At 42.4% G+C, this 17,118-nt stretch overlaps 1 protein-coding gene across 2 annotated transcripts in view; it reads left to right on the forward strand.

Annotated features, from left to right (window-relative positions):
* The window catches only part of HMGA2 (high mobility group AT-hook 2), a 227,438-nt gene extending 210,916 nt beyond the window's left edge, over positions 1–16,522 (forward strand). For both annotated transcript variants that reach the window (XM_060245010.1, XM_060245011.1), the window contains one exon: positions 16,472–16,522. In XM_060245010.1, coding sequence (XP_060100993.1) covers positions 16,472–16,482 — 11 coding nt within the window. In that variant the 3' untranslated portion in view covers positions 16,483–16,522. The remainder of the gene's footprint in view (positions 1–16,471) is intronic.
* Positions 16,523–17,118: the final 596 nt, after the last annotated feature.

Genomic DNA, 17,118 nt, shown 5'->3' on the forward strand with positions numbered 1-17,118 from the left:
TTGTCCTTGGAGTCTGGAATAACAGAACTCTTTATCTTTCATATCAGATCTGTCATGATATAAAAGGATATCAAGGATCTGTCCTGAGACCTGTTTTGTTCAACATCTTTATAAATGATTTGGATGAAAGAATAGAGGGAATGACCCGCTTATTAAATTTGCAGAGGATACTAAATTGGGAAGGGTAGCAAATATGGTAGAAGACAGTCAGGATACAGCTAAAAAGTCAGGATATAGCTAAAAAGGCAAATGTGGTTTTGGGCTGTATCAACAAGTACAGTGTTCAGATGGCACAAAGGGATTGCATTGCTTTACGTTGCTCTGGTTAGACCTAACCTAGAGTACTGTGTTCAGTTTGGGGCACCAGAATTTGAAAAGGATATAGGCAGTGAAGTTGGTAAGGGATCTGGAGACTAAGTCCTATGAAGAAAGGTTGAGGCAGCTTGTTACATTTAGCTTGGAGAGGAGATGATTGAGAGGTGATACTATCACTGTCTTCAAGTACCTGATGGGCTGTCATAGAGAGAATGGTGCAGGGTGTTTTTGTTGTTGCCCCATAAAATCAGACCAGAACCAATTAAATCAAAAGAGTTTGCGGCTAAACATTAGGAAGAACTTCCTGACAGAGCAGTTCCTCAGTGGAACAGGCTTCCTCAGAAGGTAGTAGGATTTTGAGGATTTTAAACAGAGGCTAAATGGCCATCGGACAGCAATGCTGATTCTGTGAACTTAGGCAGATCATGAGAAGGTGGGCAGGGGAGGTACTTGTGATTTTTCTGCATTGTGAAGGGGTTGGAATAGATGACCCTGGAGGTCCCTTCCAACTCTATGATTCTATGAAATTTCTCTACTAACAATCTTCTTTTGAATTTGCCATTACCCATTCATGCCACTTCATACATTGTGGCCAATGTTTCCTCTAAGCTGTGTGTATAACAGGCTGCTCATATAACACAGGAAGCCCTGCTCAGCAGCAACCTGGAGCCATGCAGTGTTTTGCACTGCCTATTGCCCATTTTAATTTTACAGCAGTTATATTCTGCTCAGATGCAAACTGCTCCAATCAATAGGTGGGGGAAATTAGAGGGAGCATTGATTGTGGCAGCTGGATAGATGCTACAAAGGAACAGTTTTTCTCTGTATCGTGGCCTCTGCATGTCAGCCATACAACACATGGATCAGCTACACTTATGGAGAGTATCCACAGCAGCAATAGTTTGTGTGACAGGCTGGTCATATATATTATAACCACTTCATGGAGACCCTTGAAGCATTCCTGAATGCTCTTTGAGTGGCTGCCATAACTTATGAACCAGGCAGTCCTGATCAATGTTCCCTCTAAGTTGCAGAGTCTTGTGAGCAAAAATTCTACTTTGTGCTACTGGTATCAAAGTTGTGAGCTACTGCATAAATTATTGTGCTCTGGAGCTATTTTTCTTGAGCTAGGACAAAAATGTGTGAGCTGGAGGCTAAAAATCTGTGAGCCAGCTCATGCTAACTCAGTTTAGAGGAACACTGGTCCTGATGTATTTTTTCATTAAGCTATTAAGTACAAAGGGGAGGGGCTGTTCATAGGAATATAGTTTATTGGCAGATGGAACTAAAACTTTCTGCAGAGGGCTACATTTTATTCCAATTCTTTTCTGCTGTACAAAGGTTCTCAGCATGACAAACAAAGAATGCATTGCTTTACACTCTTGAGAAGGTGACTATAGTAACTAGATAAGAAAGATATGTTATCAAAAAATAACCACCTTTAGGAAGGCAGTATCAAGTATTTCTAGATTTACTAGCATGATGGTTTAAATTAGGTATATATATATATATGAATATTGGCCTAAAGTATTATTAAATGAAATGGCAACTGAATTAACTGCGGTGTTCTTGCTTTTTTAAAACTAATTCAAAATTTCTGAGCTTTGAAAAGTTATTTTCTTGTTCAAAGGGGTGCTCAATAGTTACACATTCAGTGGTCTTCAAGGAAAGCATTTCCATTACCCCATTTTGCTCAGGAGCCGTCGCCTTGCTTTTCACTGCAGATGCACTGTTTAGTCTGAAACTGAAAATTAAATCCAGAACTTCGGCTTTGCTTTACACTGTCTGTGTGGTAAGATCAACTACCAAACTCTTCAGACATTTTTAAAAGCATTGCCGAAGTCTCTTAAAACTTCTTTTTTAAAAAACACCCCTCAAGATGAAATGGAGAAAATTCATACAGCAGACAGCAGATATGGCACAAAACTTAGTCAAACTCTTTTGTGCCATATCAGAGGGGTGAATACATTTCTGCCACTTGGTTTTGTTTAGGGTTTTTCTCCTGAGTGCCTTTCAGTGAAGGCTTAGATGTAGCTATTGAATTCTTCATTTATCTAATGAAAGAAAAAAAACCAAGAGAAAACTAGACAGATTTGGAGTAGTTACAAAAACTGAAGTTCTCTTATTCACCCTTCTCTAGCACCACCCCACCAAAGAATGTGCGGGTTATGCCCTTGTAGTTGGTCTTCATTTCTCTTTGTGATATGCTCTATGTAAATGGCTGTGAGCTTCTCAGTGCTTGGAACCTTTCTTGACTGACACTCATAAAAATGTCACTGTGCATTTCCACTTTGAAAGGCTCTTTTATCTTGCTTTCCTGAAGCCCCTTTTCCAATGGGTAAGCATGCTTGACCAGGAAGCAGCAGATTGGTCTTCCTACATAGCTAGATCTTAATGAGGTGTGCACAGCTCTTGGCTTTAGATTTTCAGTCACCTTCTCATTACTTCAGAGCTGCTTTTACACTTAACTAGAGTCCTGCAGTCACTATTTTGGCTGGTAAATGTGCCTTTCTCATAAAGGCATCTTAGAGCCTTTCCTATGCAAGTAAGTCCCTTATGCAAATTCAGTGGAGGCTACCCTAATGTAATGGTGCATAGAATCAATGCCTTATTAGTTTTACCTTTGCTGCTTTATGCTTTTTCTAGGAAGGAAAAGAAAGGGAAGCCACTAAGTGTGCGAAGTGCCATCAAGTCACAGCCAATTTATGGCAATCCCAGTAAAGGGTTTTCAAGGCAACTGAGAAGCAGAGGTGGCTTCACATTGTCTTCATGTTGTCTCCCTTCCAAGTACTGCTTAACTTCCAAGATATAATGAGATTGGTCAATGCCATGCCACCTTCCCTCCTGCAGAGAAATCACTACCATACCCTAAATCCTCATTCCTAAATCAGGTTCCCAGCAATCATGGCTATCTCTGCAATGAAACCTTTTATCTTATGAATGAGGGGGGGCAGTTCATAGTTGAGGTTTCTTTTCCTATTTCTCCTCCTCTTTCAGCCCACTATATTTCCTATTTCTCCTCCTGCTCAACATATGAAGTGGTTATAGGTCTCAACCCTATGCAAAGGTACATGTAACTGAGGTCTATGGGACTCAGTGGAACTTTCTTTTTAGTGAGCATACATAGGACTGTATTTAAATGTAATACTTGGATAGAGCCTCTCGTTGCACAGAAAGCCATGATTAAACATTAATTCCAGTGACTTGTGGTCTCTGAAGGAAGGCATATGAGATAATTGGCATTAGCACTCCCCAAGTGAAATTCTAAACAAGTGTTAGAAACTTAGGGCCAAACTACTCATTTTGTTTAACTTGTGGTCCTTGCAGCAGGATGCCAGCTGAGAGTTCCCCATGGAAACTCAATTTAGAAGAGCCACAGGGTGTTAATAGAAATGCTGGGGGTCTCCTCTTTTTGATGGGGGAATTAGCAAGAGGTAGACCATAGGGGCTTTTGTCGTAATCAGAACATGCCCAGACATGTCTCTCTGACCCTTTGCAGAGAGTAACTTCACTTGGCCTGTTTCTGACAAGCAGCATCCATTTTTATTCCAGAGCTGGGGACCCCACAACTCTTTGCAGAGTTTTCCCATAGAGGCAGGCAGAGCCTCCTGACCACAAGGGTCCAATTCTGGTTGAGACTGCTGTACAGATTGGCACATCAGAATGTCCTTAGCCAATAAAGAACATACAGCTGAAGTCCAGGTGAGGGGGGGGGAGAGTTTTGCAATAATTGAATAGCAGAGCCAAGCCAAAGGCCTGCATACCAAGCTGCTCTGAACTCTTTCAAAATGGTTACAATCTTATATACCCTTGATGATACATTGGCACATGTTAGCATATACACAAATTAATTGGTTTCAACATCCAGCATGATTTCATCATGAGAGCCCACTACACACTACTGATATACTTTGCCACAGTGGCATAATCCCAATGGACAGGATCTATGTCACAGAAAAAAATTGTACTTCACATGCGCCTTGACTAGATAAATCCCATTTGGGATCTACTTCCATTGTTGCTTGGAAACACAGTAAAGCTACAGTGAGACATAGGGCAAGTTCTGTTTATGTTATAGATAAGACCAGAATGTTGGTACCCTTCCGTCTCCACTAGGGTTGCCAAGTCCAATTCAAGAAATATCTGGGGACTTTGGAGGTGGAGCCAGGAGACATTGGGGGTGGAGCCAGAAGCAAGGGTGTGACAAGCATAATTGAACTCCAAGGGAGTTCTGGCCATCACATTTAAAGGGACAGCACACCTTTTTAAAGGCCTTCCTACCATAGGAAATAATGAAGGATAAAGGCACCTTCTTTTGGGGCTCATAGAATTGGACTCCCTGGTCCAATCTTTTTGAAACTTTTGGGGAGAGGCACTAGATGCTATACGGAAAATTTGGTGCCTCTACCTCAAAAAACAGCCCCCCCCCCAGAGCCCCCAATACCCGCAGATCAATTCCCCATTATTCCCTATGGGAATCGTTCTCCATAGGGAATAATTGCCCAGTAGACATTTCCCCCCCCCCACTGTCTGATGACCCTAAAGTGGGGGGGGGGGACTCCAAACCTGGGGATTGGCAACTCTCTCTCTCTCTCTCACACACACACACACACACACACTTACTGGGTCTTGTTCCTCCACAACGGCATCTGAAAAAAACAGGGGCTACACTTCTCTCTCCCCCCCCCTCTCTCTCACACACACACTCTTAGTTGCTCTGAAACGAAAGCAAAACAAACTGAGGGACTGTGTTGCTGACCCTTCCCATGAAGTACTTCCTTCTCAACTTTAAAGGCACACAGACACACACATTTTGAAACGGAGCTGTTTGCAGGTTTCTAAACCTGCCCAAGATCTAGAGCTGCATGGTGGCTGTGGAGGCGGGGCTTCCCCCACCAGTCAGCTGGCTGGGGGCAGGAGGAAGCCTGTAAAACCAGGGAATCCCCCGCTGGGACCTGGGGATTGGGAAGCCTAGTCTCCCCCCCTCTTCTTCTCAGTCAGGCCTAGCTGTGTGTTAACCTTAAGGATGTTACTTAAGCATACTTGTGGCCTTCCCAAGTAAAGCTGTTTCCCACAAGACTGTGGCATGGAGAAGGGGTTTTCCCACATCCTTTTCCCAACTCCAAATGGCCGCAGGGGTGCTATTTGTCCTGTATCCAGTGCATCTGCTTTCCCTCAGTGAGGCAAATAACTCCCTAAGTCAGCGATATGGCATGCTGGGAATGACAGCAGCCACTCTTCCCATTGTGCTACAGTCCCAGTCTGAATTAGACTGCAGCAGCACTTCTTAATTGAGTTGCCATAGGGAGCTTGCAGCTAGCATGCTGTTGCAAGTCCCTTTGGGATCACATGTAAAATGTAACATGTACTTTGGGCCTTAGTGTGGGGAGGGATAACTCCTGCTAGTCCAGGCACCTGTGGGTAATTGGAATTAGTTTTAAAACAATGATTCTCCAGGTGAAAATGGAGCGAAGAGAATAGTACAGACACAAGCTTGACAACAGGCTGTGTTTAAGCAGTTCTCCTTGTGGTTAAACATGATGTCTGAATACAATCTGTCTTTCTGTCAGTACCAGTCTCTGGCTCACAAACTGATGCACGTTCTATTTGCAGCAAGCCCACACTACCTTAAGTGCAATACAATATAAGAGTACTTCTCAAAATCCTTCAGTGTTTAAAATGAGAATTATGGGTATTTGCAAGTACAATTTGTCATTACTGGTGCATAACTGAACTATAATCACTTTATAGTAGTGTAATAAATTACAACAAATAGACTTGTCTGAAACCAACAGCCACTGAGGAATTAAGGGGGAGGTGATCACCTTATTAAACACAAGTGGATATGCGTTTCCAATTACAACCTGTAAACTATCTCAGCATAAGAAATGTCAGAAAAATAAGCCTTTCAAAAAGCATAATCAAGAAGTGTAAATTGAGGGAGCTTCATATAACATTGGCAACTTTTCTACTACTCTTTTACAGGTTGACCCTTTCAGATTGCTCAAAACCATCCCCACCAGCTATCTGCTCTATCTTGGTGAAATGGGCCGCAGTGCACCTGGACAAATTATTGACATATCAGTGCCTGAACTCTGGATTTGGTGTATTTTCCCTGCTTAGATTCAAAAAGGTTTTTCAAAACCTATTTCCATATTTTCTTATTTTTCAGGCTTTAACCTCAGAGGTGTTTTCTCATGATTTCTGAATGACTCCAATTTCTGGTAACCATTGTTAGAGGGCAGGGTGTTTTCCTGTGTGTGTTTTTAGCAGGAACGCAGTTCCGGCTGGCTTAGTTTTGGGGGTGTGACCTAATATGCAAATAAGGCCCTGCTGGGCTTTTTCTACAAAAAAAGCCCTGTGCAAAACCATGGTGATTTCAGGGGGTGTGGCCTAATATGCAAACGAGTTAAATATATCTACTGACAAAATCCCTATTACAGCACATATTCAGTCGGTACTCCACCAGCTGCACTGGCTCCAGACTGAATTCTGGATAAAGTTAAGGTGCTGGTTTTAACTTTTAAAGCCCTTCACAATCTGGGACCAACACATCTTCAGGACTGCCTGTCCTGCCATATTCGCCAAAGAGTGTTACACTCCTCAGGTAACAACACACTGATGATCCCAAGGATAGGGGTTGCCAATCCCCAGTTGAGGGCAGGAGATCCCCTGGTTTGTCAAAATTTGCAATCATGCCGTTCAGGAGCGTCCCCTTTGACTGTGTTCCACCCATGGCTAACCAAAATGGGGAAGACCTTGTGACTCAGAGGGCTCTCTTGCTTCTGCTAACTCTTCTTCTGTAACCAAATAGGCGTCCTGTACTGCTTGTATATCTTCTGGGTCCCAAGGATGTAGTCCTTGGATAAGGGTTTTTTCCCACCAGTACTCCTCAGAAACTATGGAGCTAGATGAGTCTGATTCGGCTGAGCTTCCCATGTATAGCTCCACTCCACACCAGAAACAATTATCTGAATGGAAATTACCTAGTTGTGGTTCATCGTGTATAATCTGATTTTCCTAACCTTCTGCATAATTGGTGGTCTCCTCTCCGGCTTTTCTGTTAGTTATTTCCCACACTCTAATGTAGTCATAACCAATTTGTCTAAGGAAATACCAATTATTCCACTAGGTCCTCCACTCCCCACTTGGTGTCTTCCCCTGACGCTTAAGCATCCAAGCGGTTGCACCCTGTTCTGTTCCTTTCCAAAGTTGTAACTTGTACTTAGGACACTAATCTTTCTTGCAGCAAAGAGATAACTTCCCTTCTGTTTCTATCCAGGGGAAGACCAGTGACTCAGATCTCTCCTTCTGTGTCCAGAATCCCCAATTGTTGTTCAAAAGTCACTTATTTATCATATTTATTTATTTAGAATTTATATCCTGCCCTTCCCACGGGCCATGGGACCTAACAGGCCTCCTGGGGCACCACACAGACAAGACAGTATGATGAACACAAGGGGAGGGGTGAGTGAGAAGCCGGTAAGGGGTCCGGGATCTCAACACAAAGAGGGTACCCTAAAGCACACGCTTCCCCTCATTCACAGCTCAATGTGGTCGCCCAATTGAGAAACGCGTTAATGAAGGGTCAACGCTCACGTCATGACGGCTGCTACCACCAGCTAATGTCACATCTCAGTCACATACTGTCATACCACGAGCCCTTCCCAGCTCTACCGCTACGGCTTGCAGAGTTTCAAGGGAACTTGAGGGAGAAGGCACTGCTTCCACTCCCCACAAGCGGGCTGTAATAGTGTGCAGTCAAGAGGGTGATCAAACCCCTTCTTCCCTCCAAGACGGGCAGTAGCCAAGCTGTCTCTCTTGGAGGGGTCCTTAACTTGAAGGTGGCACTCACACCCTTATACTCACCTCCAGAGGTCTGCTACTCACTGCTGGTTCAAGCTGCCTTCAAGTGGTCCAATTGGCAGCTTGGCCAGCGGGGCCGACGACGGTGAGCAACAGCAGCCGGTCAGCCAAAATCGTCTGGGGATCCCAACCGATCCTCTGGTTTCCCTGACGGCAGCCCAAAGCTGGCCGGGGGCCAAGCAGAGGGGTATAATCTCCCCTCAAGACCAGCCAAATGCACCAAAGAATTGTAGCGAGAAAACAAGGCTGCTTGGTGGATCAGGCAGAGACCAAGCCACAGGCAAGTCAGGAAAAACAGCAAACGCTTATTTAACGTGCACGGACTCCAGACGGACTCTTGTCATAAGAACAAAAGAGAAGCCATGTTGGATCAGACCAATGGCCCATCCAGTCCAACACACAGTGGCCAAAACACACACACACTGTGGCTAATAGCCACTGATGGACCTCTGCTCCATATTTTTATCCAATCCCCTCTTGAAGCTGGCTATGCTTGTAGCCGCCGCCACCTCCTGTGGCAGTGAATTCCACATGTTAATCACCCTTTGGGTGAAAAAGTACTTCCTTTTATCCATTTTAACCCGACTGCTCAGCAATTTCATTGAATGTCCACAAGTTCTTGTATTGTGAGACAGGGAGAAAAGTACTTCTTTCTCTACTTTCTCCATCCCATGCATTATCTTGTAAACCTCTATCACGTCACCCCGCAGTCGACGTTTCTCCAAGCTAAAGAGCCCCAAGCGTTTTAACCTTTCTTCATAGGGAAAGTGTTCCAAACATTTAATCATTCTAGTTGCTCTTTTCTGGACTTTTTCCAATGCTATAATATCCTTTTTGAGGTGCGGTGACCAGAATTGCACACAGTACTCCAAATGAGACCGCACCATCGATTTATACAGCGGCATTATGATACTGGCTGATTTGTTTTCAATTCCCTTCCTAATAATTCCCAGCATGGCATTGGCCTTTTTTATTGCAATCGCACACTGTCTTGACATTTTCAGTGAGTTATCTACCACGACCCCAAGATCTCTCTCTTGGTTAGCCTTTGCCAGTTCACACCCCATCAACTTGTATTTGTAGCTGGGATTCTTGGCTCCAATGTGCATTACTTTGCACTTGGCCACATTGAACTGCATCTGCCACGTTGACACCCACTCACCCAGCCTCAACAGATCCCTTTGGAGTGTCTCACAAACCTCTCTGGTTCTCACCACCCTGAACAATTTAGTGTCATCTGCAAACTTGGCCACTTCACTGCTTACTCCCAACTCCAGGTCATTAATGAAGAAGTTAAAGAGCACGGGACCTTGCGGCATTCCACTGCTTACCGTCCTCCACTGTGAAGACTGCCCATTTATACTCACTCTCTGTTTCCTATTAATTAGCCAGTTTTTGATCCACAAGAGGACCTGTCCTTTTACTCCATGACTTTCGAGCTTACTAAGGAGCCTTTGATGAGGAACTTTATCAAAAGCTTTCTGGAAGTCCAGGTAAACAACATCTATTGGGTCCCCTTTGTCCACATGCTTGTTCACCCCCTCAAAGAACTGTAACAGGTTAGTGAGGCAAGATCTTCCCTTACAGAACCCATGCTGAGCCTTCCTCAGTAACTTTTGTTCATCAATGTGCCTACTCATTCTGTTCTTGATAATGCTTTCTACCAACTTTCCGGGTATTGAAATCAGACTGACTGGCCTGTAATTTCCTGGATCTCCTCTGGAACCCTTTTTAAAGATGGGGGTGACATTTGCTACCTTCCAGTCCTAAGGAACGGAGACAGATTTCAATGAAAGATTACATATTTTTGTCAGGAGATCCACAAGTTCAACTTTGAATTCTTTCAGAACTCTTGGATATATACCTTCCGGACCTGGTGACTTATTAGTTTTTAATTCGTCAATCAGTTGTAGGACCTCGTCTCTTGTCACCTCAATCGGACTCAGGTCTTTCAACACCCCTTCCAAAATTAGTGGTTCTGGAGCAGGCAAACACTTCTCGACTTTCACAGTGAAGACAGGGACAAAAAATGCATTCAGCTTCTCGGCCATTTCCCTATCCTCCTTCAGTAATCCTTTTACCCCTTGGTCATCCAAGGGCCCCACTGCCTCCCTGGCTAGTTTCCTGCTTCTAATATATTTGAAGAAATTTTTATTGTTGGTCTTTATGTTTTTTGCAATAAGCTCCTCATAGTCCCTTTTTGCCTGTCTGATCACAGTCTTGCATTTGATTTGTCACAGCCTGTGTTACCTTTTATTAATCTCACTTGGACTAGCTTTCCACCGCTTAAAGGAGTCCTTCTTACCTTCTACAGCTTCCATTACTTTATTTGTTAACCATGCAGGCCTTCTCTTATACCTGGTTGTGCCTTTCCTAACTTGTGGTATATATTTTGAGCTTCTAGGATTGTAGTTTTAAATAGCCTCCAAGCTTCCCCAAGGGTTTTGACTGTATTTACCTTTCCTTTCAGTTTCTTCTTCACATGCCTCCTCATCTCAGAGAATTTACCCCTTTTAAAATTAAATGTGGTTGTGCTGATCTTTTGGGGCAACTCCCTATTTATACAAATGGTGAATTCAATAACGTTATGGTTACTGCTCCCAAGCAGTGCAATCACTTTTACATCTCTCACTAAGTCTTGGGCATTACTTAGGACAAAATCCAGGATCGCCCCACCCCTGGTTAGCTCCATAGCACAGTCATTGAGAGCATCTAGAAACTCAATCTCTTTCTCTCGACCTGAACACATATTGACAAAGGTCTGGGCCCCAATTCCATACAGATCATAGCTTTTATACTTGCAATTCATCAATTACAGTAAGTGACAGATCAGTTTCAGTAAAGGACAGTCCCACTTCCCCAGTTGGGGGCAGGAGATCCCCTAGTTTGGAGGCCCTCCCCCCACTTCAGGGTTATCAGAAAGTGGGAGGGGGAGGAAATGTCCACCAGACACTCCATCATACCCCATGGAGACCAGTACCCTTGTGTATAATGGAAAGTCAATCTGTGGGTATCTGGGGTTCAGGGGGGGGGTGTTTTTTTTTTAGGTAAAGGCTCCAAATTTGCAGCATAGTATCTGGTACCTCTCCTCAGAAAACACCCCAAGTTTCAAAAAGATTGTACCAGGGGGTTTAATTCTATGAGCCCCAAAAGATGGTGCCCCCATCCTCCATTATTTCCAATGGAGGGAAAGCATATAAAAGGAGCATGGTCCCTTTAAATTTTTATGGCCAGAACTCCCTTCAGAGTTCAGTCTGCTTGTCACAACCTTGCTCCACCTCCAAAGTCCTCGGATATTTCCTGATTTGGACCTGGCAACCCAAAGAGCATTCACCTGGCCTCAACTGAAGCTAGAACCTTTTTGAGGATAGCTCCAGTGTTGTGGAACTATATTGCCAGGCTTATGGGGTAAGACCAGGGAGTTTTTATTTATACACTGCCTCTGCTTCTTTCCCTTCCCTCTCTTCCTGGGAATCAGTGATATAGTTATACAACATCTGGTCAATTATTGAATTGTATTCATAGATTTAATTTTTTTAATTGCCTATTTATGTTGTAATCCACTCTGAGCCCCACAGTTGTGTGGGAGAATGGAATAAAAATTGAATAAATAAAAATAGCCCCTTGTAAATTATTGTTTGGCTCTGCTATCTATTTCTGGCAGGTTTCAGCCAAGTATGTGTTCATTTTTAGTGGTTATTTTTTTCAGTTGGAGCCATTGATATACCAAAGCTGAAAACATTAATCCTAGTAGCTTTCCTTACCCATTTGTAAAAGAGAACTATCTGAATTATCTTTAGAGTATGTTGAGCTTCAAAGCAGCCATTTAACTGGAGATCGGTCACACAGGTTGCATTCAGATATCATTGCAAACTGTGGTTTGCCCATGATAGGCACACAAATTTTGCTATGCATGTTGCAATGCATGCACACTTGTTTCTGCCTTCATGATGAGAATGTGATTGGAAGCTTCTGAGTTCAAAAAACCTTGAAACAAGCAACAATTTGTCATGACAGCTGTATAGAAGTAGCTAAGTGAATTGGACTTTGTTTTCCCTATACCAGAAAATCTTAAATTAAAGCAAGGTTTAGTAACCCAGTTTTTATTACGGGTGGGGGGGGGGGGAGAACAAGCCTCAGTTAGGCCATTTTCACATCATTGTCACTATATCTAATTCTGAGCAATGGTCACAGAATGTGGATTTAAAAATTCACATCATGGGACCATGTACAGATAGGAAGCATTTGTCTAGAAGCCTGGATGGAGCTCCAATTTGCGGGAAAATATGAAATGTTAAAAATTGGGGTGTGAGAAACTCTAAAATAATGAAACAGCGTCTATTTCTTTAAGAAAATAATGCCACTAAGCTCTTGCAAAACAAAGATGTAAGATTTCTGTGGCTATTGTGAGGATTGCTGGGTGACCCGCCACAGCCAACATTGCTGAGGCTTCCAAGCAAGCCTCTTTGTGTCAGCACAAAAAAAGGAGGCTGAGACGGAGTTCAAAAAGATAAAACTTGGGACAGAAGGAACATAAAGGTGGAGGGAGGAGCAAACAAGGTAGAAAAGGAAAGCTGGAAATGGGGCTGGGAACAGAAGTAGGTGGGTGAGTGAGGGGAGCAGAGGTTTCCAGGAAGAGGGGGGGGGGAGTTAGCTAAGTGACTGGAAGAGAGAAAAGCTGCAGATACTGCCAGAGAGAGGAAAAATGGAAAAGCAAGAGAGAAATGAGGAAATGAGATTTCAATCCCCCATGGATCCCTCCCTTGTCATTTTATATTTAACAGTGAAGCATTAATCAGCATGCTTATACTAGTTCTTTGGGAACAGGTACTGAACCTCCAATATACACAGTCCAAATTCTAGCAGCAGTGAGCCAATTTTTTTTTAAAAAAATAGAGCATATTATCTTCACCTAACATTTGCCCAATCACACATTCTAACTGTAAATGTGGGGATGGGTTCTGATTATGTATTGTTGTATTTTAATGAAAATTAAAATTTTGAAAAATGTGCTTAGGGGAATAGGGTTGCCAGGTCTGGGCTGGAAAATACCTGGAGACTTTGGGAGTGGATCTGGGAGAGGTTGAGATTTGGGGGGGAGGGGCCTCAGCATGGTACAATTCCATTGAGTCCACCCTTCAAAGCAGCCATTTAACTGGAGATGAGTCACGCAGGACTGTCTCTGCACTAATGGAACCTTTGAATGCACATAATGTCAGGGACAGCTGCTGAAATTCTGTCCCCCCCCCAAAAATAAAATTATGTATGTTAATTGTACATATTTAGAATATTTTATAGTGTGCAATTCAGCAATGCAATCACTTCTACCTTTTAAAAAAAGTTAAGGTAGAAGTTCTCTGCATGTGACTTTTCTTAGACTTTTTAAACAAGTGATTACTTAGACTTTTTAAACAAGTGCTGGATTATATCATACAGAGCTTTAAAAAAATACCCAGACTATACTATCCTGTTATAAAAATTTTAGTCTGCATTTTTCAGGACATGTCATGAGAATCTGTTAGTATCTGTATAATAAGGAATTATAGGGAGTATACGAAACAAAGAGATTTTTAAATCAGGATAAGGATCCCCTTATCCCTGAAGACACTAAATAAACAATAGCTGTAAGCATGGTGGCACTAGTACCTGCCCCATACTGACATTTTGGAGGTTGAGCAAGGGGGTGGTGCCAGCAACAGCCACATCTGGAATTCTTGAAACCATCATAATGATATAGAATTTGTATTGGGAGATTTTTAATAGCAGCCAGAGCAAAGGTGGATGGCTCTGCCCCTTTTGAAAAGTACAGGATATCACTTTTGTTTGTGATACACAAACCATAGTTTGCATCCCATGAGCTAAAGTCAAACTCTAGGACAGAGCAACAATTCCAGCCTCCTGTGGAATGGCCAAGAGGAAATGCTGCTTTTGGATGGGGGTGGGGGGGTCACTTAGGATATGGGAGGCCAAGGTTCATGGCCCTGTCTCAGGGCCTTGGACAAATCAACATTTCCACAGCTTGCTTACCAAACAGTGGGGTTGTTTTGAGGAAACAAAAATGCAACTAACCCCTGACAAGAATGGAAGTGGAGTCTAAGAAGTAAGCAGTTATGGTATGGCATGTAAAAGTCACCTCATCGGCCGCTTCTGCTGTACGAATATTACGATGATTGGTAATGAGTCATTGTGAAGATCACTGTATCTGTGTGGCAGTGCTTTTTTGGAATTTAAATATTAATTGAAAAGATAAGGTCAGAGGTGAACTGACACTTGACTTCTCTTTCTTTCGTCTGTCTGTGGCTTTGATCATGCTACATCTTTCTTTGTGCCTCACTCTCCAGAGACTATCTCAGGGTCATGGCCTGTTTCCTAGTCAAGAGGTATAAACCTACTGGCTTAAATATTTGAGGCCCACAGTTTAGCAGGGGGGCCTTTTTGCTTCATGCTTTCCCCATTTCCCACATAACCCAAAGCAGACTAAACAAAACCAGTGTGAAAGCTCATGTTTGATGCTGCTATGGTTATATTTTTAAGCTGTCATCTATTCATCTGTACTTGTGTTTATTCCCTGGATTTACAGCTTTTTCTAGTCTCTTTTTTTGGGTGGGGTGGGGTTTTTTGGGGGGAGATGTTTGAAATCTTTTGGAAAAAAGGATTGCAGTAAGCAGTGACCTATGATTAAAGCTTGGGTTGTTTCTCTTCCCCCCCCCCTTGCTGCTCTTGTGCAGTGGTGTCACACATGGTAGCATTTAGGATCCCCTTCACAGCTGAAGTGTTTCAAACACTAATGAATGGAAGTTTGGTCACATAATGCAGACAAGCTGTAAGGCGTGCTTTACTGAATGGTGCACTGCCGTGGCCTGGGAAAGGAAGAGAGTTATAAATTGTGTCAGTGAGCCACCCAGACAAAATGAAGCCATGTGGAAAATCAAATCTATTAAAGAATGAGGACTGTTATAAGCTGGTCATTCTTAAAAGGTCTCAGTTTGCTGTAAGGGTAAATGTTTACCTATTCACCCTAGATCTTTTCACATGCTGTCTTAACAAGATGATGTGCAGCATTTGATAAAAATCAACTTCTCACTAATAGCTCCTTTTATCAGCAATGTTTATTGTCTCCAGTTTATCACCCATATCCTGAAAGATATTGCACATTAATTGAATAAGGACTGTAAAGAGAATGCCACAGTAGAGCAAGGTCAGAAGATGTCCTCTCTATATGTTAAGTCTAAGAAAGGGAGGGGGCAGATATTGAGAGGAAACAGTTGAAAGCATCTTATGTTAAATTTTATTTTTGTGCAGTTCACACAACGTTTGGACATTGCCTCTTGAAACTGCATTAGCTTGATGTGCATTTTAGACTGAGCACTGTAGCAGTACTTAATTAAAATCTTTTTTAAAATAGCATAGTTAGAAGACTATTGTGGCGTAGTGTATTGTGTGATAGGTTAGGATGTGGAAGGCCAAAGTTCACATCAGCACTTGGCTGTGAAGCTCATTGGGTGGCCTTGGGCAAGTCTCCATTTTCAAGCATCAACTGTTTCCTTGTCTTGTTGCTTTGGTGGATAAATGAGATACACACTGTGAAATCTAAAAGGTGCTATAAATATTATTAAAAGAAGAAAACCATTTATATGCCACTATCAGGATTTTTTTTTTTTGGGGGGGGGGATGTTTTCTGAAGCCCTAAAGCTGAAGGGATGGCTATCATAATAATTAAGAAAAATGAAATATTGGGCTGGTCCAGCAGGCACGCTCTTATGTTCTGACATGAGACCCCTATAAGATAACCTAATTTCATGCCAAACATAGAATGATACGATTATTAGTACGTCTTCATTCTTAGCAACCTCTACTTCATAGCAATATATTTAAATTATGTATTAATAGAGTTTTAAATGCAACTATAGGCAACCATGGAACACTAACATATCCAAGCAAATCTGGGCTGTTTAAACAATAATAATGGGTCTGAACATTAAAAAAAAACTGTTTATATTGTTAGGTTGTCCCACTGTGATGCACTAGAAAATACTAGTTTCAGTTTTCAAAATGGTGCTTCACTAAAAGTGGGGGAGGGGGTTATACTACAGCAGTTACCACAGTTGTAGGAAATAGTTTCAAAGTGTACCTGTATACCAGCAAGCCACATGAGACAGCTGTCATGGAGAACAGATAGCCAAAAGGAAGGTGTGCACTGGCCATTAATAGAAAGAGTGACTAGTTTGGGAATCTGTACGCATCATTAGTAGCTGTGATGCTGATCTGCCATTTTGTTTGTCCATTCCAGGAACAGGCTGAAGAGACATCTTCACAAGAATCTGCAGAAGATGATTAGGAGACCACACTTCATAATTTCTACCTCATCAGCAGTTGGGTCTTTTGAAGGGAGAAGACACTGCCTTGACCACTTTCTTTGTATCGCCACGATCTTTCCACATTGGCCTGGGTGGGGGAGGGAAATCACGTAACCTTAAAAAGGACTTAATAATATTTTTTGTTGTAATCCCTTCACTGTCCCAGGTATAGTGAAAAACTGCTGTAATACAGGGGGACACAGATTAATGATGCAACATATAGTTACTGTTTTTCTTTTTCTTTTTTCCTTAACTTACTAATAGTTTGTTTGAGCTGCTAAGTAAGGGTGAATGGGTCAGTAAATATTTGAACCAGGTTTTAAGTCATTCACTGCACTGCATATAAATAAGTTTTTTGTAACATATTCATTATAATGGGCATTCAAATAGGAAAGCTTTGGTGTTTAACACCAGGCTTCACTACACCTCTGTCAACCCGCTCCCTAGCTTAGTAAACTCCCTGTTTAGAACACCAAAGATAAGGATTAGGAATCTACTCTTTTTATAGCCTTGTTCTAGATTTGTGCTTAATTTTTTAAAAACAATATTACTGTTGTTTCAGGCTAAATCGGCTGATTTT

This window comes from Heteronotia binoei, chromosome 8, assembly GCF_032191835.1.
Source record: "Heteronotia binoei isolate CCM8104 ecotype False Entrance Well chromosome 8, APGP_CSIRO_Hbin_v1, whole genome shotgun sequence".
NCBI classification, from domain to species: Eukaryota; Metazoa; Chordata; class Lepidosauria; order Squamata; family Gekkonidae; genus Heteronotia; species Heteronotia binoei.